Source organism: Cavia porcellus, unplaced genomic scaffold (genome assembly GCF_034190915.1).
Source record: "Cavia porcellus strain 051 isolate PalLab524CR breed Dunkin Hartley unplaced genomic scaffold, mCavPor4.1 scaffold_27, whole genome shotgun sequence".
NCBI classification, from domain to species: Eukaryota; Metazoa; Chordata; class Mammalia; order Rodentia; family Caviidae; genus Cavia; species Cavia porcellus.
In genome coordinates, this window is record NW_026947510.1 from 50,488,814 (window position 1) to 50,514,301 (window position 25,488).

At 42.5% G+C, this 25,488-nt stretch overlaps 1 protein-coding gene across 3 annotated transcripts in view; it reads right to left on the minus strand.

Moving 5' to 3' along the window:
• Window positions 1–25,488, minus strand: part of Itpr2 (inositol 1,4,5-trisphosphate receptor type 2) — a 424,566-nt gene that overhangs the window by 2,887 nt on the left and 396,191 nt on the right. For 2 of the 3 annotated variants that reach the window (XM_063238415.1, XM_063238414.1), the window contains exon 56: window positions 508–669. In XM_063238415.1, coding sequence (XP_063094485.1) covers window positions 508–669 — 162 coding nt within the window. Of the gene's footprint in view, window positions 1–507; window positions 670–763; window positions 1,060–25,488 lie in introns of those variants that run through there. The other variant, XR_010043892.1, reaches the window with a different exon arrangement.

Below are 25,488 nucleotides of genomic sequence, written 5' to 3' on the forward strand. Positions count from 1 at the left end.
TTCCATAAACAGAGAAAAAGAGCAAACCCCTGTTTGTGGTTAGAAAACAGGAACTGGGGTTCTCAAACAGATCTTGCTTGTCACGTAATTATCATCATCGCCACAGTCATTTTAATAGCTAGCATGGTTTCTTCTGATATTATTTTCTTTTTTATGAATGCTAACAATGTTATGTGATAAAGGGGTTGATTATAGCATTGAAGGGGCAGTCACTAATGATGATCTGCCTTTCTGATGAGTTTAGTAATTGGTAGCTTGGAAGAAAATGTGATCAGAAAGAGCGAGTGTGTCCCTGTATTCTGGCATCTGCTCCCTCTTTCCCCTTTCTGTGGGAGAAATGTCACATATCCCTGGGAGAGTCTGATAAGTGGAAGTCCCTACTTGCTGAGCTGTGGTTCTCCAGCACAGAGCAGGGCCCTTCACTGGCGTTCACAGTCCCCCGAGGATGTCCCCAGGAGTCTCCATGTCTCCCCACACACAAGGCTCCTTTGCCTTGGGCACACTGACCTGCTCTTTGAGCTCCGCCAGCTGACCTGACAGCTGTTTGACCAAGCTCATGGTGGATTCCAGCTTCTCCTGTAGGTTCCGGATCTCGTTTTGCTCACAGTCACTTTCGTTGCTAACAAGAGACATGGCTCTCATCCGAGGAAACCAGTCCAAATTCTTTTCCTAAATGGACATATATGTGCAGGAACAAAGGAATTAGTACAGAAGAGATCGTGAAGTGCTATAAAGAATGTTGTTGGCATTTCTTTTTATTTACCTCTAAACTGGTATCTCCCAGAGCTCCTACCGAAAGGTATTCTCTGTCGGGGTAGAAGGGACAGGGCACGAATCAAGGGCCGGTTAGACACTGGTCTTCACGGGCTGGCAAGTATCACACATTGAAGTGAATATTTTATGGGCTCCCAGGGAGGTCCAGGATGGAGCACTCAGAAGAGCCTCCTGCACCCTTAGGGCATTGAGCAGACTGATAAAAAATGGAACAGTGTCTGGAGGCTGGGAAAGCAGATCCAACGGACAGAGGAAGAGAAGAGGCATGAGCAGTCTCTCTTTTTCCTGGCACAGGAGAGAAAGGGGTGATAGAATAAGACGGCAGTAAAAGAAAGGTTTCAGTTCTGGCTGCCTGCGCCGGTTCCCCTCCCACTTCCCCTGTTGAGGCTTCCCACAGGCTGCACTCAGGGAAGACAGGAGTGGGAGGGGATGGCCCTGGGTTACTCGGTCTGCTCCCTGTGGAAACATTATTACACTGGGGTGACTTCCCCTGACAGTAATAGCTGGCACCACTTCTGCTTTTTGAGGCCAACACAGCAGGTCTCATGTGTGCGTGCATGCATGTATATGTGTGTGTTTCCTCTCCATCATAATGGATAGAGGGGTCCTGAAAACTTTGATGCCTGACATCATAGAATCACCATGCATTACTTCTATCACATTTTCCAACTTTTTAAATCACCTTGTCACGGAATGAATGTTTGACAGATAATGAAATAACAGGTTCCAAGGTACCCCCAGCGAGGTTACAATAAGCTAGTAAATAACAGAGCTGGGGTTTGAACTCTTGTCTACCACAGATTGGGCATGTCATCCTATCTTCCTCTAGACACCTGTCTGTCTAAGTCACATCCTCCCAACATCTCCACCAGTGAGAGTCCCACTTCAGATCCTTTCTCTCCAGGAAAGTCCCCTGAAATGCCTATGACATCTCTGCCTGGACAATTCCAAACATGTGGCCCATCAGGGTCCTCTGTTTTCTTAAGGTACAGGGGCATGGTTGCATCTCTGGACTGCAGTCTCTCCATCTCTTCCTTGGTCCCTGAGTTGGCTTTGTGTTGTTATTAGTCAGAGAATAAGTCCTTTATGGTTTCCTCCCTCCAATGGCAGTGAAAAGGGATGATACAGGATTAAAGATAAAACACATTGAGGAGTTATAAACTGCATTTAAACAGCTGTAGCTAATTAGCATTTCAAAGCCAAGCAGCCACTTCCTCTGAAGTGCAGAGTGACAGATTCATTCATTGGATCAATTCTTATCTATTATCAGGTACTTAGGGATCAAAGTCAGATAAGACTGTGTGTCTGCTCTCAAAGAGTTTGTGGCTTAGGTCTAGTGGGCTGCACACAGCACTGCCTCTATCAAAATCTCCTGAAGTTGCCTGTTATAATTGCTGATTCCAACTCCACCACCTTTCACCAAATCAGAACCCCAGGGGATCTGTGTGATTCTTATTCTGATGGTAAGTGTTAAGACTGTAAGAACTCTGGTTTACAGAGATAAATAAATGAATGAATGTATGAATGACTACTGACCAATTGACAAGATAACAGAGAGGGTCCAGCTGAGTAGGAGACCATGCTTTCCAACAAATGCAGTGAGTACTACTGTTCACCAGCAGCCTGGGAGGATGTGTGCATGAGGCAGAGAGCTGGATGGCCACAGGACATTGTGTCACCCTGGAGTGTGGATCAGAACAATACAGGTGGCCGGGGAGCTGGGAAGGTCAGCAGAGTGGCTGAAATGAAGAACACGCATAGTGTGGAGAGGCATGAAGGATGGAGGACGAACCGTGCTGCATGCTCTGCAAACACTCTTTTTAGCAACCCAATGAATTTAGGTTCTTTCATCTATCTTAGTACCTACATTATCTGAATTTTACAAATGAAGAAAATGAGGCCAGCAAGAGGATTAGCTGGGTCCTGACTCAGATCTAGCTTCATTCCGGTCTACTGGGAGGACAAGTGACTGCATACAGAAAATGGAACGAATTCAGATCTAAAAGAAAAAGAAAAGGAAGCACAGAAGGAGACAAGAGGATGGATCTCCTGCAAATAAGAAGGGATCCAGGGGGCCAAAGGCCAGGTGTGAGGAGGGAGGGAATGGGGAAACAGGCAGAGTGAAGATGCTCCTAATAACCTCAGTCAGTGTGGATACTGCATGCCATGAACATGAACCAAGATTAATAATATCAACACAACCGACAAGGGGAAAAAGACAGTTACAGGAGGAGAGAGGGGACAGGGAAGGGGATTTTTACGAAAAGCTGTATTGTGGGTATGCACCAACTTCCTAAGGTGATTATAAAATACTGCACATACTACGTATATGTACTAACAAAACAAATTCTGAAAGAAGGATAATTTCAGGAAATGAAAGTTCTAGGGTGACAGTGCCTTTTTATCTCATAATAGTAAATAACACCTAATTTTAGAAGTCATTATTTTTTCTTTCTATTTTTTTTTTCTTAGCCACTGAAGATGAGAATCTCTAGAGACGGATAGTGATGATGATGATGGTTGCATACCAGGGTGAATATTCTTAATGTCACAAACCTATATGTGAAATGGTAAATTTACCATAAACCATATTCACCGCAATGAAGAGGCAGACAATTTGCAGAGGCTGATTTTCTAAAGAATTGTGTGTGGAGCCCCTGAGGTCATCCTGGAGAGGGTGAGTCAGTGGCTTGGGGTGGATGAACAGGCTGTGAGCCAACAGCTGTGATGAATGAGCAAGACTGGCCCTGGGGTATTAGAGGCCAGGGAGAGAAGGACCAGTACCATGCATTTGTACGAGAGGTTGAAGGTGTGATAAATTTCTCAATGACAGGGAGCCGAGAATTTACTGTCCCTCTTCTAGGGTCCTTAATAAAGGTTGGGAAAATAAGCAGTTGCAATGTGCAATCGGGAGGCTAAAAAAAGGAAGGAGCTTCTTGTGGGAGAGCCCAAGAGGTGGCACTGTGGGAGAATGCAATGGTCTATAGAGGCCAGGGACTCCACAGGGGCTGCGGCAGCAGGAGGATCGGAAACATGAGATGATTTGGCTTAGGGTGAGAAGGTACCAGGTGACAGCCTAATATGAGGGCTGTGAAAACATTAACTATCAGGGACTTTTCAAAAGGAACAGACGCAACATGTTCTAATATTCAGCAGGCTCTTACTCTGCCAACACGGACCTAGGAGAGACCTTGGGAAAACTTCTCCAAAGAAACAGTGCTGCAGGCAGCTCAGGGAGCAGGGTCAGTCAGGCCCAGCAGCTCTTCTTGCTTTTGAAGAAACAACTACAGTTATCTGCAGACCATTGCTGGAGCCACTTGGGACACGGGATTCTCATTCTCTATACTTTCTTCATTTGTTCCATTGCTTATTCACTCATTTAACAGTTCTTACTTGTGATTTCCACTTTTATTTTGGGCACTGGAAAAACAAAGTTGACAAAAACCCAGCCCAATTCTTATGCTTTTAAAATTTATCATCTGGGGAGACAGCAAGACTTCGATCACCAGATGACAAAATCATGGCAAGCTGTGCTTAAGTGCTAGGTAGGGAAGTCTTCTTGTCCTTTCTGTTAGTTGCTAAAAATCATTCTCTTTTTTAGCCTTGTTTTCATTTTTCCTAATTTCTTTTCTTCCACTTTGAAAATTTTTAATGCTTTATTTTTCTGTCCTCTTACCAACTGAAATGAAAATATAATGTATATTTTTTTCACTGTTGAATAACATTTTATGGTTTCTGCTTTAATTTGTAAGAGACCTGAGTTGAATGCTTTATATCTCTCACTATGATGGAAAGATATAACCAACTTCAACTGATGGATTTTTTTTGTCTTGTTTCTTTTTTCCATAAAGCCAGTCTTCTAAGAATTAGTTTCACAACTGATGTCCTTTAAAATTGGAAGTAGCTCCCAATTAAACAGCTAGCAACTCCTCTGTCTGCTCTGTTGATTCCCATGGAACACTCATCTTGAAAAAGATGAGCTCCAGAGCTTGACCTAAACTGAAGCCTCGGACAGACACACAGAACACTTAGGTAACAGGTCAGCACTGCTTCTCCACTCGTGGCGTGTACAACAACTAACAAAGCAGTTTGATTTGATTTGATTTGTTAGCCGCTGTTTACTCATATGTGCTATGTACATCTTGCGATCGTGCCCATGATTGTTAGAACCTCATATGGACTTTGGTTTGTCAAAATGAAATCATTTCCTTATTTCACCAGAAATAAAAATGTTTGACCACAGGGTAGCACAAAGAGAGGAAAGGTGTTAGACTCTGAGGCTTCAATTGTATATCCTAATAACATGAGAGTGGCAACTGAGACCTTCTAGAGGTTTCTAAAGTGCAGAGCTCAGAGATGAACTCGTCGTAACTCTGAGATGTCACTTGAGGTCACATATAGCATGCCAATGATCACCCTTTGGCTGTCTCTGAATTCTAAAATGTTATTTTTCTGGAAGATTAATAGATAGAAGTATCTTCAACTACAGTCAGATCAATTTGATTTATTAAATTTTATAATTATCCAAAAAATGATTATGTTGTTAGTATAAGTCAAAGATCACCTGGACAGTTTGCATATTTGCTTCTCAAACGTGACATTCTGTTTTGTGCGAGACAGGTGATGTAATATGATGGGACGAGTTCTATTTTTATTTTAGCTACTGCAAAAACACAACAGTTGGCAAAAACCCAGCACAATTCTTGTGCTTTTAATATTTATCATCTAGGTAGTAGGTGCCTGGATTCTGACTTGATTGCAGCCCAGATGATCCATGTGAAGGGGAAAGTTGCACCCTCCAGGTTGCAGGCTGCTCATCTGTAAAACCAGAACATTACCCGCGGTGGTGGCTCTGTCTTTCCCAGCTCATCATTCTGTGACCCATGAGTGCAGGGAACACTTTAAAAGTCACACAGGGGAGAGGAACCTGGAGCCCGCCAAGTAAGCAAACAGAAACTCCGCGCTAGGTTAGAAGCAATCTTGAAACCACACGAGGCGTTGTGAACGCTCAGTCTGAAGTCTAGAAAGTTTAGTTTCCTTGAGGTCTCACAACACAATCGTTGCAGGTGTCTCTGTACTTATCTCATGTCTGGACAAGTTCTTCCACATTACATAATGGAACACATCTTATATAACCTACCCTCCTGTTCTTTTTCTCTTTCTTCCTTTCTCTATCTCTGTCTCTCTCTCTCGCTCTCCTTTCTTTGACATTAGGTCTCATTCTGTAGCCCAGGTTAGCCTTGAACCCACTATGAATCCAGGTTAGCCTCAAGCTCATTATCCTCCTGCCTCAGCCTCCCAGATGCTAGGATCACAGGCTATTTCTCTCGACACTGTGCTGACCATGGACTTCAGAAAACAAAAAGTGCATAATAATTTTTTCCACAGAAGAATGAGATTAAGGAGCAGCCAGATTAATTTTGGTTAGTCAAACATTGGAAAGATTGTCTCACAGGTTTTTTTTTTTTTTTTTTTTTTTTTTTTTTTAGCTCTACTAGCTACACAAAAAAAGTTGCTGGTAGATAAGAGAAAGAGCAAATCCTGTCAGCGTATATCACAGTAACAGATTCCATCTGTGGGTTGAAATATCAGGCATTTTAGTCATTGTACAACCAACACCCACCACAATTCTGCAGAGGAGGGACTGCTACCATCCCTATTTAAAGACAATGACAGGGAGGGAAGAAGAGGATTAGACACTTGCTGAAGGTCACAGAGGTGGTGAAGCGTCTAAATCAGGCTTCGGCCTTCACTGTGTTGATAGGAAACCTTGTGGCCCATCAACCGCACTGGATCACTCTTCCTGTCTAACCGAGACCTCCAGGCTTAGTTCCTGAATTTGCTAATGAACCAAAGACTATGGTGAATCTCTAAACAGACTATTACAACATGAACCTCTTTGATGACTTTTCCTAGGATGTGCTAAAGGATTATTCATTGAAAATCAGAAACAGAGCCATCTAAGCACTCTATCGTAGATGTGCACACAGGTACTGATGGAAACGCATTTCAATGATGTTTACTGCAGTTTTGCAGAGTAATCTCTAATACTGCTAACATGATGCAGCACATTGAATGTGCCACACAGAATACAGTGATGGGACATCAATAAACCATTTATTGTGTACCTTCATCTCTGCTTCCAGATTTTACATCTGAACTCAGATGGACTGTCACAGGACTATTTCCTAAGGCTTTTCTTAGCTAGGAAGTTTCCCATCCTCTTCTAAGCTTTATGTTTATATTGTATTTGCATTCTAAAATTCATTTGTAAAGCCTCCTCGACAGAAGGGCATAACCATTTCCCTAAAGCCTCACCATGACTTATTGCATTTTTCTGTTTGCATTTCTGGTCTGAAGATGTTTGCAGAAATGGCTCTCAAAAGGAACACTAGCTGGGAGATCCCTCAGGGAAAGAAACTATTCCCATTTTTCTGGAACTTCAGACATAGGAAAGTAAGCTAAAGTGTGTTTTTGGAAGTTGAAGTGATTGTTTTAGTTAAGGGTTGGTGTCTCCTGTACCCCATCCCTGTCTCTACTCAATTTCACTAGGATCATGGTAGGCTAGTCACCCTTGTACCAATATGATGCTCTTGAGGTTGGGTGTTATCTCAAAAAATAAGGGACACCCACAACACTGGTGTAGGATTCCTACCCTGGTTCCTAGTGAACATATCACCTGTATATAAGTATTGTTCTAGGTAAGCAATTAAAGCTCCCTCACTCACAGGGGCTCAGATGCAAGCCCTGGGTTCATAAAATAGCAAGATGGGCTGGAAAACACACTCTTGTTTGAAAAATATTAGGAACTGCAAGTGAGAGAGAAAACCCAGCTGTGTTCTTTGAAATTAAAAAATGTTTCTGGATGGACAAATCAATGGCCTCCCTTGTGATTCATTCTAAAAAGAGGAAGGGAAGACGGGTAAAGTCTTCTGTTATGAAAACATATTACAGGACTTAAGGATTCATTTTCAAGCCCTTACCAGTATCTTTCGTCTCCCTGTTTATTCTCTGTCTTTATTTCCTGGACCCTTTTTCCTTTAACGAGTAGGTTCTTGCTAATGTGATAGATGACCAAATGTGTGTGGTTGAGAAATTTTAAATTTTCAAATTATCCAAAGTAAGTCTGTATAGAAATAGTTCATAAATAAATCCCTTTGGAGTATCACCCTGATGCTTTGATCTGTTTTTAAAATTAAAATGTTTAAATATGAAGTGCACACCGTATACATGAAGTGGCTTGAACGTCACAAAGTGCTATACAAAGAGAAAGCATCTTGGGGCAGCCAGGCTACCTGCACAGTGGTGGGGGCCCTCAGCTGGGAGCAGTGTAGGTCACCTAACAGATGTTGGTGCCCTTGTTGGACTCCTGTCTGGATCCTTTGCCAGGATGCTACCATTAGTGCACTGGCTTGGAGACTTGCAGGGACAAGGCCTGTTTAATGGAATCGCTGTGCTCCTGGAGACAGACGGAAAAGATGTTCACTGAAAAATGCCAGTGAAGGAGGACAGACCTGGGATGAAAATGACTTGACCTCAGCAGGGCCCAGATTTAGAATCAAAAGTTACAGGTAGAAGAACTGGGAGATAATCTAATTTTCCAGATGCCTTATTTTATGTACTGGATAGCCATGGCAGGAGGTAGGCAGGACCTGTTCCAGCACAGGACTTGGGGAAGGGGTCACAGAATGCCATATTATGCCTGGCCCTTCCTCAGAGATGAAAGTGCGATTCTCATTCATTCTCTCTCTCTCTCTCTCTCTCTCTCTCTCTCTCTCTCTCTCTCTCTCTCCTGGTTTCTTGACTTGGGTCAGGCAAGTGAGGATTCCTGTTATGGTCTGCATATTTGCTACCTTCCAAACTCATCTCTATTCTGTTATGTGCTGCACAAAATAGACTAAGACAACATTCTCAGCTGAAGGAAGATCAAAGTAAGTCAACAAACATCAAAACATCTATATATAAAGAAGACTGTTAGGCTCCAGAGTTCGGAAGACTCAAAAATCAAACTGTATCAATGGTGAGGAAGTGAGTGATCACAATGACAGGTAACAAGGAGCACTGCAGTCCCCGGCAACAGGCATCCAAGGACCAAGAGGCCCCGGTACACCAGCCATGCATCAGCAAGTCATTTCCCAAGGGTGGCCACAGGGAAGATGGTGACCTCAGCCCTTTGTAGGCATTAGAGACTGACCTTCAAGGCCCAACTTGCCAAAACAACCTGAAAAATTTCCAAGTTCAAAAAGCAAAGCGCTGGACAATGAAGTGAAAGATGAGAACGTTTCAGTGGGTTTGTGCCTGTGGCAAGACACAGCGCATCTCATCCTCAGACACCAGCTTGGGTTGGGAGCAGAGACCACAGCCCCAGAGAGCATGCCCTGCCTCCCTTGCCCATTCCTTCTCCTGTCCAGCTCTCCCTTTTAGGAATTTTCATGAGCAAGAAGACTGTGGCTGCCCTCTTTTGGTCCTGGGCTTTTCACTGCTGACCCGATGAGCCATGGTCTGTGAGTGTGTATAGAACACACCAGCCAGGTCTGCTTTTGGTGGAGTTGTGTTTGCTCCCAAGCCACAAGGTACAGGATAAGGTGGGCAGAGCCACAGTGAAAATGGAGTGTGCAGGTATGGAGAGCGCTGAGACAGGTCAGATGTGCTGCCCGGAAGGCCTGGCCCACTTGGGAATGACTTAGCAGCATTGCTAGGGAGGAGCAAAGGACAGAAAGACTCTGGGCGACTCTAGCGCAGATACTGGGTCACCAGAGGAGAGCTAGCAGGGTGGGGAGTGCTCGAAGAGAGGCCAGTAGAGCCACCACCCAAAGTCAGCTGGCTTCTAGAAGCCACAGAGACATTAGCTTCAAGGGCTGGACCCCAATTGGTTGAAGATCTGGGAATTCTGAGAGGCATCTGCTAATGCAGTGGTAGGAGGCTTGTCTGCCAACCCACCATGAGTGACCAAAGAACCCAAGGCCTGGCCCACATTGTCCCTGGATCCCCACTGGCTATTTTTTCCCCAGCAGCATTAAGTGGGAAACATTCTGACCACAAAAGAAAAACAAATATGCAAAGCTTAGGCATCGTGAGAGATCTTTACTGTCACCAGATGACCCTAAGCTCTTTCATGTATGTCCTAGAGCTAATCTTTTCTCTTGTTTGTGTTTCCTAGCAATAATTACATATTTTGAACCTATATTTTTATCTTTGGGATTTTAGTTTTACTATTATTTATTAATTTCCATATTTTACTTCCTTAAGTTACTATCTCTTGGCCTCTTTATATAAAGAACATAAATATTTATTCTCTTCTGGAAATAATTTGAAGTAGTGTTTCAAGTTTAGTGTCCTGAGTTTCATTGGGATAGAAAACAAAAACCACTGGAGATTTCCTCATGGTGATATTGGGCAAAGCATTCTGAACAGTCTTGCATACTCACATGACTGAATGTTAACTTTTGAGGGTTAACGCAACATGAAGACTTAACAACAAACTCAAAGTTGGGTCAAGATGAGGTCTCAGGTTGCACAAAAGAGATCTTTTGTTTGATTAAATTTTCTCAGCACTGGGTACCTAAGAATATTTCATTAGATTTTTTAAAAACAGTACCCTGTGGCTTGAGAGATGGTGAATAAAACCCTGAATTGAATCCAAACCAGTATGTTCTTCTGGGTTGGGGCAGACAGGGTGTGAGGTCAAATGGGATGGAATTGTAAGTCAGATTACAGCTTTGCTGAGTGTGGCCTTGACCACTGTCTGGTTGGCACTAGGACTTGGATTCACTACAGGACGGTGCCCAGCTTGAAGAAGATTTCACCACACTCACCAAAGAACTGACAGCTGGCTAGGTGGGTCCACAGACCACGTGGCCTTTGACACAGCGAGCCCAGCAGCTGCAGGTGATAACAGATAACCCTGCCAAATAACTGTCATATGGTGAGATTCAAGTTCCAACTTCAAATATCACAAACAAGAAGAACTTCAAATAAGGAAGCAAAGCCATGAAATTCTCAATACACAAGCAAGACTGACTGGACTGGACTGGGACCATGCTGCGATTCCAAAGGCTCCTGGTTCTCTTTGAATAATAACCTCTGGCTAACTATAAGTGCCTAATCACAAAAGTATCAGAAATCATAGCCATGGCACACACAACAGTTTCACACACATACAGAATGAAAACAACCACTGGTCATGAGGCAGCTGCTACATTTCTGTTTTTTTAAATGCTATTTTGCAAATACAGTTTTTCATTTTTAAGCTGAGGCTACTCAGGCTGTATGCATCCTTGCTCACTTTTTCATTTGGAACCATTTCACTATTATTTGTGTGAATAGACTATCACTCTCACAGAAGGCTTTAAATACAGACACAGCCACTGAAGCAATTCCTACATGTAAAACTCATTTCCAACACATGATGGAGCCAGTCAGATGAAGTACTGTAAGGCTTTGTTATGATTGGCAGCTGGACCTGGGTGCTCTGTGCTGATGAGCACCCAGATGCTGTCCTGAGACCTCTGACAACAATGACCAACTCTTCAGTTGTATCTTAATTTCAAACACATATGTATTGCCTCTTCGATTCAATTATATATATCTTAGGAGTTGAAACCATAGACATACACATGTTTATAGTTCCCATAGTGGTATTGTCAATTTTAAAATTTATATTTCTCCTTAAACTGGCTTCTACCTTCCTATACGCTCTCTGATCCAACCATGAGGTCCACTGCACTCAAGGTTAGGGCACTGTTTTATAATAACAACTTGAGAGGTCTTTGTTTCCAGCTCTCTGGAATGTCCCAAGCGATAAAAATGTCATTGCTATTCATCACCATCCCCACATCACACTAATAGATGCTTTGTGCTGGGTTCCTACCTGCAGGAGGTGGGTTACTAGAATGACCAAACACGCAGGAGGCCAAGGTTAGGATCCTGAGATAACCCTACCTCTGGGCTAAAGACAGAGCTCAATTACATGGGCAACCATTCAACCAATTAAGATTACATAACAAAACCCTAATAAAATCTCTGGACACTGAGATTCAGTGGAGCTACCCCACTGATGAATATATCCATGTGTGGGGATGGGGGTGACACGCCCTGGCTTCATTGGGAGAGGGTATGCAGGCTGTGTGTGTGTGTGTGTGTGTGTTTAACCAGGTATCTCTTGCCTTGGTTGGTTCTCCTTAGTTGTATCCTTCATAATAAAACAATGATACATACAGAGTCTTTCTGAGTCCTTTGCATTGTTACACCAAATTATTAGTGTTTCTGGGACCATGAAATCCCCTGAATTTATATGCCACCATGCAAGAAATAAAATAGCTTGGGATCCCCCAAAGCTATTTTCTGAACCCTCAGCTGGACCCCCAGCTAGTTTCTGAAGTCTCGTTGGGGAGCGTGCTAACTTGAAGGGTCTGCACTAACTAGGATGATTAATGTTAAAACTGAATGGTTGTACATTCAACTGGGGTACTAAATAGTCACCAGCCGTGTTTACCACATCTGGTTGTGGTCCGTCTGCAGCAGGTGGCACTAAGGGCAGGATGCTCATGGGATAAATGTTAAAGAAACACCAAAGGTAAAGTACTGCAGAATGCTGCTCTAGCTGGGCATTTGTTTTTGATAATTCTTGCTGGTCTGAGGCCTATAAATACTGAGCATTTGGCTGACACATTTCAAAGAAAGCCTGGGAAGGTCCGGAATTGTGGCCATATGGATATCTAGCTTACGATCATGCAAGGCAGAAAAGGTTTCTCCAGCATGTGTCCATGGCTAAAGAATAAAGTAACTCCTTTTGCTCTTTCCTGAGCCCTCAGCAGGAAAAGGATGTTCTCTGATTAGGATCTTACATAAGGTCTCTCTTTATCCCTTAGCCATTCTGCCTGAGGAGTTAGGGACAATTTGAAATCCATCGGACTGTGAGTGCTTTGTGGATTAAACTATTTACTCTTTATGTTCTACCTATTTCCTTGCCAAGAGTGAATTTTATGTATCACAAATAATTGATGATGCCGGGCACTTCTCAGAAACAAAAATAAAGCACTGATATATATATATATATATATATATATATATATATATATATATCCTGTCACTGCATCCTGTCACTATCTGTCCCTGCCCCTAACTCTGCCACATGAACTGCCCTGCAGGCTCCTCCTAGGCCCAATCCTTCCCCAGCAGGGCTGGCTCTTGCTGACGCCTAGGTCTGCTTGGTTTTCTCACTCCATCATCACCCCCCAGACAGGGCATCCCTGACAACCCTTGTTCCTTTCTACTTCTGGGACTTGCTTTGTGTTTCTGCATCTCCACTACCGGACAGACAGCACCTGCATTTTATAGTTGTTTGCTCCCAACCAAAGAATGTGAGCTTCACGCGGGCAGGGATGTGCTTTTCTTATTCCTAGAGGTGAGAACAGCTTTGCACATTCAGTAGGTTTTTAACAAACACTAACAATAAATGGTGAGGTCAAAACAGAGCAAAGCACTCTGCTCACTACTTCGTTATTTCAAGGCTCGAGGGGTGAAGAATATTCAGGTCACAGGAGAAGTGAGTGATCCTTCTGGAAGGGTCTATGTGGTGTGTTAATACTACCTTAGATGAAAGCACCTGCTGCAGGGTGTTCAGACGCGCAGGGAGCTTGGGAAGAAGGCTGAGACGGAAAAGGCAGGTTTCGGAGGCAGCCCCATCTCTGTGTGAACCGAACCCCTGACCAGGGAAGCTGACTATTTAAGTTTCTTCCTCTGGAAGTGGGGGAGGATAACGCATGCCCCTCTTTCAGGATTTTTATCAGGCTTTAATAAAATGCCACAGAAAGACTAGTGTGCTTCTTTTCCTTTGTGGGGAAAGAAAGCTAATATCTCTGCATTGCGAATGGGAGCGAGGTCAGGGCTGAAGGTGGATCGCGTGGGAACACAGCATCAGGGAAACGTGCAAAGACAGCAGAAAATCCGGGTTTGGCCGCACGCGTTGATGATGTCCCTGAAGGTACCAGCTTCTCAGGAACCAAAAGGAGTCCTCTGACAAGAGGTCTACAACCGTCCCATGTCACCTGCGACTCGGGAATTTCGGTGGTGGTGGTGGGGTGGGTGAGGTTCCTTCCGCTCGGCCTTGCATTACTCCCTAGTAACTCTAGGGGAAGGAAGAATCTGGGCATTTCTCTCATCTCCCTAAATACAACTTTTGCCTCTACGTTTCTACTTTTTAACACCTAAATTCTTCCAGTCATCACACTTTTAAAAATCTACTTTTTGAAAATCGCTGACACACAAAAAGAAAATCACCCTAGACAGAAGGATTTTATTTCCTTCTGGGTTTCTTTGGAAGGGGCTCTCTGGGGTCAGGCTTCCCCGGGGGTGCTGCTCTCACGCAGTAGGGCTGGCCCACGTGTGTACTGTGACAGTGCCCTGGAAGGAGAGGGGGAGACAGCTGGGATCTTTCTTCCTGGGTATTTGTAGACCTTCCACATTTTACTAAGCACACTATGAATCCTGTTTCATATGCTCTTTGATTATTTACATCACCTGCAGGGGTTCAGGGAACCACTTGCACACAGCAGCTTCATCTCGTCCCCCTCCCGCTCTGGCCTCGTGGCTGCTTCTCTTCAAGGCTCCTGGGTTTGGAGAAGCAACAACGGCCTTCACCTTTACCTGGTCCCAAAGTTCACGGGCATGCGATGAACTGTCTTAAGGAGGCTTTGCCTTTGGGGTCACTTTTGGCTTAGAAACCAGATTACAGGAGCTGCAGCTGTAGCTCCACGATGCTGCCAGTAAATGCACGTCTACTTAACTTCAGAGCTGACAAAGCTTTTTAGTAGCTCAACAAACAGGATTTATTTGGATTTAAGATTTACCAGTGGGAGTGGAAAATTGATGGTCTTGCCAGTATTAGCAGCCAAAACTTGCTAAGTTGTGCTGAACTCCAATGTGTCCTTAGCTCTTTAATAGATGATCCCTTAAGACTTTAATGTAAGTTGACTCCATCTTTGCATGACCATTACAAGTATTTTAAAGAGACATTATAATTTCCATCCCCTCCCAATGTAACATATTTTTGGATACTAATTTAGAATTTAAAACAATGTTACCTACAACCTCACAATCTCCTTCTGCTGGAGATGCACCAAAAGACATGTTCTATATTGGGATCAAAGCAATATCCATTCAGCATTATTTAAGGGGTCTGTTATGATTTAATATCTTCGTATAGATTCTTTATCATACAAGACAGAGCATATTTTCTCCTCATTTCTCTCCCTCAGAGTAACTTTTATACACCAAATCCCTACCCCATGGTCTTGCAACTCATTTTTCAATTTGCTAAAAACGATGGGGAGGATCTGTTGACACAAATATATAAGTCAGCTGTACTGTATTAATTTACACTGTACACAATTACTAACTAGTTCAAGAATAAAGGTAACCTAATTAATTTAACCTAAGATATAGGCCTATTTAAGTTACTGGTGTGAATAAAACTGAAATTTACCATAAAATAGAATATTTACTATTTATTTCAAAAAAGATGTTCTTTTATTTGCTTCATTTTTGTTTTTTTGATGCTGCAGATCAAACCCCTGACTCCACGCATTCTAAGAAGCACTCTAGCACTGAATTATACCCCAACACATCACTGGATTTGAGTAAAAATTTCTCAGGCACAGTGAAAGTAAGATTCAGTTTTCAACACAAAATACATTTATAGGCAATATTTCAGTAACATGCCTAGTGTATAAAATGAAGCTGAAATTACTCTGATGTGCACTACCTGGTTAAGCAACACATTTAGAAAAATCTTGATATAATCATTTTATCGCAAATTCAAGTTTTTATAGGATGAAAACACCTAATGCAATGCACAGGGTAAATATTCTACCCACAGAGGTCCACATACAGGGGCCGCCTGTTATTCTCTGACTCACAATTAACAGCAACTTACTGTATTAGATCCCATTGTGTTATGATGGCTGTGTCCAGGTAGGGAGGCATTTCTGCCACATTCACCTTCCAAATGGCCTGGGATCCAGGGAAAACCAAGTTCCTAGGCTTCAGGCTGGGATCAGAGTCCTAAAGTTCCACTCAGCTGGATGGGGTCACAGGCAGCCTCTCACCACAGGCTGGCCCGCAGGACAGCTTGCCACCTGCTCTTGTCTACTCACTGGACAGGTTCTCCTTCAGAGCTGACCACTGGCAACTTATCCAGCCTGCGCCTGGGATCAAACCCAGATATTGTAAAGACATGTTCTTTCCCAGTACAGTCTAAAAGAGTCACACGACTCTTCTGGCCTTTAAGTACCAGCAGAATGCTGTGGAAAATGCATCTTTCCATCTTACCCTGAGGTCACAAGCATCTAATGACCACTCACATTTCCTTTGAGTGCCTAGCACACAAGCTCAGCCAGCACTCAGATATTCGCAGGTGGGTGGCTGGCTACGGGGAAGAGTATGAATAAACTTTACTATCATCCTCCTCCCGCTCGCCATTTCTAGTTAGTTACTGATTACTTAAATCACCATCTTCTTAATGTCTCTCATATTAGCCCCTTTTCCCTCAGAGAATGTGGCTAAGACTCTTGAAACATTATCATCTGAATTTCTGTTCAACTAACCATGCTTTTTAATCTATCCGATCTGATCTTCTTGGTTTCTTGGGTTAATGTTAAACCAAAGCACTATCTAGCTACTCAACCTATGTACACATATCTTCCTTTAGCTCTGACCAACCCTCTTGCTCAGAATCTCTCTGCATTGAAGCTCAAAGAATATACAACAGAAAGTACAGAAGATGCAAAACCTGCAGGCCCTGGTGGCTGACCTTGGGTGTTCGTTTTCTGATCCTCCCTGGGGAGAGACTCATGAGCAGAGCTGGGGAGTTGAACTCTGGTTTCGCGGCCCTAAGACTGTCTCAGTTCATGTTTTCTTACTTTAACTCCGACTTGGGCTTGCAGACATAAAGTCAGAAAAGATGTGAAGGGAAAAATGCTTTGAGCTTTTGAAGGAAAAGCTGTAAATAATGTGACTGATATTGCTGTCTTTCATTTACATAATATTTTAAAAGTTGAACTGCTGTTTTGTATGGACTATCTCATTATTCTATCACAAGCTCTGTGAAAGGCAGCCCCAATTTCCCTCAAAACACAGGAGGGAGGATGAAGGTATATAGTCATCACAGTTTAACCAGGGTCACTTCAGAATGAGAAAGTCATTACTAGGATATTGGCTTTTGGTTTCCATTGTTTTGGAGATCCTCAGGCACTGGAAACCTTTCTATGATCTTATCCTAGAAAAAGAGTCCCACCAATTGCTCAGTGTATGATGATAGCTCTAAAATGTCTTAAAAATTGAACCCCTGAGAAAGAAACTGAAAGCATTTCATAATGCTTAACGATAGTGTCTTCCAAAACTAAGAAGATCCAACTGCCAGTGTGATTGACACTCTTCAAGGCACCTCAGGGGATCAGGAGGCAGACAGTGAGCTGGAACCCAAGCAGCTCAGAAGCTGGAGCAGAAGGAGGTGGACGGATTTGCACCCAGCACACTCTTTGGAAGATACTGGTTAGGCTCCTTATGCTCTCTGTAGACGATGAGGAGAGAGTAAGAATAGCAAGATAGAATAAAAAATGTGACACATGAGTGCTGTCACATGTACATTTGCTATTTTACTATATTTAAAAGTGACTCCATCACCCTGATTATTTTGCTTTCTCTTCTTGGTTTTTCTCCTCAGCGCCTGTCACCATCTAATACCTGACATTACATAGCAATTTTATCAACTGCTTGCAAAGTAGAATGTAAACATCACGCGGGTAGGGATTTCTGTCTGTTTCGTTTACTGTTGTTCTGGGCCATGTGCCTAGAATAATGCCAGGCACGTCACTGGCAACAAATGAACAAAAGAACGAACTTGCCCAACCATCCTAAGGTGGGTATCACGAAGCATCTGCCACAATCACGGAGCTGCTGAGTGGTTGGTCCAGGGTGCACAGGCAAGATCCAAGTTGTCATTTAAACTACAGTCTGTAGCTGTGCAGGGCAAAGAGGTCACCTCAGTTTATCTCAATACTGTCCACTAGACATTCAAGTCACGCAACCAACGAACTGCCTTCCTTCCCAAGCTCTGCTCATTAAGCAATGTTCTGATTCTAATCGGGCTTCTCAGGCAAAAAAAAAAAAAAAAAGAAAGAAAGAAAGAAAGAAAAAAAATAGTACACCGAGACTGGCCATGATGCCTGTCTGTTCTGCTTGGAAATTATAATTTATCTTGTTTAATCAAGGACAGGCAATCACTAATGCATACACATTCTGATATATCCAAGTCCCTGCTTTCTGATTCTGACTGGTGAATTCCTACCCCAATCCATTCTGTTACCCTGATGGCATCTCGGCTCTGAGCCTGCAAAGGCTGGCAGTCGACCTGGACTTTTGTCACCGAAGAGAGAGCCTGGCTTGGGGCACTATTCCAGAGGGACCATCTGCTGAGCTGCATGTTCACCTCTCCAGGTGGTAACCTGGTAGCGTCACTGCATTCTATTTTTAGCAAGGCAGTGTTCGGCTATCGTTACCTGCTGTAATTTGAGAATGACAGTATGAACAGAAATTGTGAAATGAAGCTTATTGGTATCACACTGACTTAACGAGAGCACAAAAGCAAGCCACGGTTTTTTTTCAGGGTACACACACAAGATTAAATTGGATTCTGTGAGCGAGTCAGACCATTTTCACACCTAAAAGTTTGAGGAATAGAAAAAGCAGAATGCCACTACAAAGAATGAAACACTAAATTGAGGCCAATTCCCATAGCCTGGATCCCAATAATATGTTCAGTATATCAAAGAAGATGGCTGAATTACCCAAATGGGTAAGGGTTTAAGGATGGTTCCTAAAACTTCATTTTTTTCTGAAACTGTAAATTTTTTTCTTTGACACACTGTGTCATTAAACTCCTAACATAGGAATTTAGAAATATGTTAGCATTTTTGTTAAATGCACATGACACTGAGAAATGTGCAGTTGTTCACAATTGTTTACCATTATTTTAAATCCAAAAATAAATTTTCTCATCTGTGCTTTTATTGGAGTAATAAAATGGTAAAGAAGGTGTTCGTTATGGAAAATAAACCGTGGATAATATTTACATGCCATGTAAAGGAACAAAATGCTTAAATTTTAAATCTAAAGCATTTAAAAGGCATTAAATAGAAAGCTTGTTAATAATTATCCTATTTATTAAGGCAGCTAAGGTGGTCAAGCCCAAAAGCCAATGACTGTGCAAGGAAACCTTTACACAAACACTGCTTCCATAGCTGGTGCCTTCACAGGACCCATTTCTAATCTGACCATTTTTAAGTACCATAGCATTTCTCACATATTGTCAAGTTTGCCACGAAAACTATAAATTAAACTAGTAAGTAAAAATAATACATAAGTTTTCTTTAAAAAGACAGAAGAGAAATCTGTTTTAAGGTAATTACCAGTTAAACATCCTTTTCTGATCGCTGACAGGTTTTCTGTGACTATGTAACAAATGCTCTTATTTTCTGAAATCAATTTGTCTCCATGCAACATGGAGTCGCCTACTCCCCTGATCTCTTCTCAAACTTAAAAAAGACATTGCCCATGTGATGCGGAAAATGTGCTTCCTGCCAGCTTAATGCCTAATTACAGCAACAGGAGGGAGAAATAAGAAAATCCAACTAAACTGCAAAAAAGTCACGAAAGGCTGCATGAACTTTAACTACAACTATAAGCTTTCATTTACCAAGCTTTTGTTGCCGATTCTCTTTGTTAATTTTGGTTTGATATTTTGATGCCCATGGCTATGTGTTTTATGGAAAGTGGGTTGAGATAATATTTCTATTTTTTGTTAGCAGGAATGTCTTCATGAGGAATCACCCAAGTGCAATCTATGTCTGTTTTATCTTCAAAATAAAACATACTCTCTTGTTGGAATGACTTAATGCAGTCTATAATTTTCTTCTCCACTGATGTTTTATGATTTCTTTTATGATAGGAAGACTAAAGAGGTAGCAAGACTTTTGTTGTTTATTTTTCGTTTAACTAGAGGTTAAGCCCAGTATCTTCACACTTGCCTACATTTACATTCTCAGTACTTTTTATTTGGAGACAGAGTCATACTAAGTTGCCCAGATTGGGCTCAAATTTGTGATCCTTCTGCCTCCATCATTCAGAGAACTAGAATTACATGGGCGAACCACCACAGCTGCCTAAAATGTGAGTTTTTAAGAGACTAAGCCCCTAGATATATCCATTACAACAAGGAATCACCCACTTGATGGGGAAGGGGGTACTTTGCTTCAATAATCTTTTTGAGAAGAACAATAAAAGTAACCTGTTGATTGGCTCCTCCTATAAAGGATGATATAATAATAGTTCCAATAACCACAAAGAAAGGTCATTTTTTCTTTCTGATTTAGAATAAAGTTTTTTGTTCTACAAAACCAGCATTATGATTTTTTTCCTGCACAATGAATAGAAAAAACATCAGATGATTACTTGGTACCACAGAAAATTACCCAGACACCCTTTGATCTGGTATTGATTTTTTTAAAAATGACAGTTAACTCTGGGTTTTGAAGATGACTCAAAATCTTAGCTTTTCTAAATTCTCAAACAATAAAGCAATTCTTGATCTACTGAATTCTACAGAGTGACTGTACAGACTTCTATTATACAGAGATTGGATATACCCAATTTATAACTTAGATATATATTTTTATCTCTGAACACCCTTAAGGCAACTGTGTAAAATATTGTATCAAAGATGGTTATTGAAAATACTAAAAGATTTCATGATCTAAAAAGTACACCAATGTCATTTAAATTGAACAAAATGATTCCTTACGTCCCATATACATTTTAACCATCTTTCCACCAAGCTTCTTCAATAAACACTGCATGAAACAATTGTTTTGTGCTTTGTCCCACAGATGCAATTTAGCTCCCTGATTGATTTCTTCCTCCACGCTCACCTGCATTCTCCTTACTCTGTATTTTGTGCTTTATTAAAGATGATACAATCTTAGCTTCCATTACATTCACATCCCCCAAACTACTGAGAACAAGGGAGATACACAGATGAAGACAGAGAAGGGTAAGATTTCTTGAAGCAGGTGTGTGATCAAGTACAAAAATCCAATGAAAAGTCATTAAGGCAGACAGGGAAAAAGAAAGGGAACAACAGAGTTATAGAAAGAAAAGAAATCTGGAAATATAGCCAAGCTACGACACAACCTTTGAAAAAAATATGAATGAAAAATAGAACAAATTATTTATTCCAGGAAGACCTATTGTGTACTATGATATAAGCAGATCGACTAATTTGCTCATTCCCAGCTGGAGAGACTGTATTCAGGTGTGTGAGCCCACGTATCTGCCACTGTAGATACCCAGTTCTCCTTAGTGCCCTGCCTTTCATCAATAATATCAACAGCTTTCTGTTTCTTCTCATGTAGTTCTTTACTAGAGGAGTAAGAGAAAGGAGTTGGCTGACACAATCTAACCCCAGCCTCCAATCCATTTTCCTAGCTAATTTTCCTCATGCAGACCCGAGGTGGGAACCTAACCATCACCAGACTTGTTACTTCCTGTAAGTAAATTTAGCTGGTGTTGTGGGACTCTTTGAGGGCCACTGAGTGAGCAGAACTTGTACTAAGGAAGAAAGTCCCACTGATTCTCCATGGCTGGACTGTGACTTCTTTACCAAGCTCTGTCTTCCAATTATGTCTGGACATGCACTTTTAATTACAGAACCCAAAGCATCACAATGTAAGAGGTCATGTGATAGATTTAATTTAACGCCCTGATTTTCATAAAGGAAGTGAGAGGGGGTTACATAACCTGCCCGATCTCTCTAAATCTCTTATTTAATAATGCAGTTCTCTATGTCAAGGCCAATCTCGAATCCTTAGATCCCTCTGATCAGAGGATACACTTGACTATCTGCAGAGAGAAGAATTGCAGATCTTCAGAGAAATTACACCTCTACTATTAGAGGTCCCGGAATAGTTTAAGTGTTAAAACAGTTTTTCATATTTTTTTGACAGATAAGAACAATGAGAAAGGAAGAAAATCCCTGAGTCACATAGCTAACAGTAGCCAAGCTGTTACATGAACTCAGCCACTCTAATTCCTGTGCTTTTGACTACTGTATGATTCTGCAGTTGCCATCACCTGCATTATTAGGAAGCCAAGCTAGGTCACTAACGACCTTTCATCACACAGTGTTGGCCCATTCGTTTGTTCACGCATTCAGTTGGCAAATATTGACAGAGCACTGCTATGTGCCGAAGCTGCTCTAGGGCCTGGTGATGTAGCCGTGACCGAAGAGAAGCTGCTGTCCTAATGCAGATCACGTTCAGGGGTGGGAGATTGTGAAAACACAATGGTATGGTAGCTGTCAGAAATGTTTCAGGGAAATAAAAAAAAAAAAAAAACGAGATAAGAGACAGAGGGATAGCGGGGAGGAGGCACGTGGGTTGAAAAGGTGACCCGAGAAAACCTCTCTGAGCTGGTGACATTTAAGCAGAGGCTTGCAAAATGTGAGAGAGCATTCGGCTGTTGTGACTGCAAGAGGGACAGATGCAAAGGCCAGCAAGCGGAAGGGAGCTGGGCAGAGGGTGAGAACGGCCAGGCAGCCGGAGCCTCGGTCTGGGGGAGGGTAGAGGACAGCAGGTGGCACGGCTGGTGGGTCTGCACAAGATGTTTAGATTTGATTCTGTGCACGGGAGGAAGCCAGCCAAGGTTGGAAGCTGGAGAGCACAGATTCTGGTTTATGTTAAAACTGTCTCACTGTTTTCCGAGGGATGATCAGTACAAGGACACGCCCGAGAGCAAAAAGGTCCTCTTAGAGGCACCTGCCTCCAACTACAGGACAGCTGAAGGTGACCTGGACTAGTGAAGTTTAGGATTACGACTCAATTAAACACAGTGTAAGAGACATTTCTATGCTGGATATTAGAGAGAGAGAAAAGAGGAGTGTTAGTTTCCAGTTAAGATTTAAAACTTTCCTATGAACTATTTTGAAAAGCACCAAATTCAAGAGCAGAAAAGAGACAATATATCTGACATAGAGCGAAGAATTTGACTGGTTTTGTCCCTGATTCCCAGGAGGAAGACTTAAAGTGCTTAGAATTTCTCAAGAAAAAAAGAGCTTATTGTTATTCCCGAGCCATTTGTATCATGTCTGAGTTTAGGTTAGGTTAGGAGTCTGAATTTAGGTTAGGAGCCCCAAGGACTCAGGTCTCACTAGGAAGACCAACTATGTGTTAGAGGTTTGGGTTTTAAGTCAGCTGAGCTCTGGGGAAGGCAGGCGGCTGGAGACTGGGTTCAGTGATGCGGCCAGTGATTCAGTGAATCAGCTTTTGTCATGAAACCCAATAAAGATCCTGGACAGAGAAGCTCAGTGGTGCTTCCTGGTTGTTAAATGCATTGCTGTGCCAGCAGGGCAAGGCGCCCAGATTCCACAGAGAGCGCACAGAAGCTCTGTGCTCTAACCTACCCAGGGCTTGTCCTGTGTGTCTCTCCAATTATCTCCTCCTCATCGGCATCCTTCATAATCGATTTGTAACCGTGAATGCAGAGCTCCTTTGGGTTCTGTGTCATTCTAGTGAATTACCCAATATGAAGGGGTCCTGGGAGCCCCTGAATTTGCAGCCAATGATTCCAAAGTGCCAGTGATCTGGGGACTCCCAAAGGACAGCAGGCTTAAGAAGCAAGGACTTCTCTTGGGGACAGTAGTCTGCGATTGTGGGAACTGGGCTACTCTGAGAGGTTCACATCAGACAGGTTCACATCAGACCTGGACAGCCGTGTACCAGCTGGTGTCACACAGCAGCCCAGGTCACTGTCATTGCACAAGACAGAGGGGACCTGGGCAAAAACCTTTATTCACGGTCAGGGCCTGATGGGGAGGGAGTGTCGTAATCCCAGTGCCACTCCGTCCTGAAAGGTAAGCAGAGGCTTGTACACAGCACATTATTAAAATCGATTTACCAGGGTAAAATCTCTTGGCATTGTGGTGATGGTGATGATGGTGGTGGTGGTGGTGATGGTGTAGAGTTTCTCCCATGTGGAATTTCAAATATAAATAACTCCACCAAGTAAATAAATTGACCATGTTATTGCCAGTCAGCAAACATGAGTTTTATGTAAGACCGTCTCCTTTGGTCTTCCCTTCTGAGTCCCAGTTTTGTTACACTGAGGCCCATGGACTCTCCACTCTCTGAGTAGCCCATTGTCACCATAGGTGCAATGAGCTGGCAACCAAACGCACCATTTCCCTGAATGTCAGAGGGGCAAGAAATAACTGTTAATAATTCAGGCTGTGCAAATATTCTTCAGGTCACCCAAAGTCAAAATTCCAGCCTCCTCCGCCCCCTCCTCTTCTACTTGGAGTCAGCAAACAGCTGTCTTAATTTATTTTTCACTTATGAATCAAAGAGTCAGAAAACTAATTCTGAAGGCCCTCAGAGCAATTATTTCCACTGTCTTTTTCAGTAGCTATTTGTTGAGACCCTTCTTGTCCCACAAATGTTTGGGAAGAACCCAGTTTCCAAGGAAAACAACGTAATAAAATAGTTAATGCATAGGTAAATAATTTCAGGCAGAAGTAAGGGCTCTGGAGAAATACGACTAGCTGTTCTTACAGAGGTCTCTTCCTTGCATGAGTTGAGCCAGGAAAGGAGGATTTTAATTTCTACAGTGTACATTCCTAAAGAAAACAGGAGGGGTCCATGTTGTCAGAATTGAAACCCACGTAAGCACCAACTTTATGGGCACAGTAATAAAACCAGGTATGGCATGAGGGGGTTGGGAGGCTACCAAATCCTCCAGGTTTATGGGTGGGGACACTGAGTCAAATCTTTGCACCCCAGACAGCCCATTTTCCCTAGTCCTGGTCCCTCCCACTGCATTGTAAATCAGCACACAGACCGCTGGTTTTCTCCCGCCCTTTCAAATCTGCTGTGGAGTACATGATACCTCCTACAAATTCCACTAAAAATCATACAGTCCTTGTACTTAAAAATCATCAACAGCAAGGTACACCAGTACATACCCATAATCCCAGTACTAGAAGGTGGCTGAGGCAGGAGGATTGTAAACTGCAGCCCAGCCTGGACAACTCTGTGAGATCTTTTCTCAAAATTTGAGAAAAAGTAAAGAAGACACCAGAGATACAGCTCAGTGTGAAAGCTCTGGGTTCAGTCTTTAAGACTGCCAAAAACCAAAACAGGACAAGTATCATAGATATCTTTCCTTTACTTGCAGGATCAGGTAAAAACTCCTTACCCTGAGCAATGCCTATCATTTAGCCCCAGTCTAATCCGGGTGCTTTAAGCCCTCTCAGGTATCAGTTACGGTCAGTTCTGCATAACCCCAGGTTCAGCTTGTGTGGATTCAACTGACCGCAGATCGAGAATATTTGGAAAAGTAACTGCTGTACTGAATGAACATACACAGACTTTCTTTTCTTGGCATTAAACTCCTTAAACACTTCCGTATAACTAATTACAAAGCACTTCTACTGTATTAAATGTTACAAGTAATCTAGAGATGATTTAAAGCATATGGGCTGATGTTTGTAGATTACATGCAAATGCTCATGAATTTATGTGAGGCGCTTGGACGCCCATAGATTTCTGGATCTAAGGGAGGTTTTGGATACTGAGTGATAACTGTATTCACGGCTAATTTCCTTCA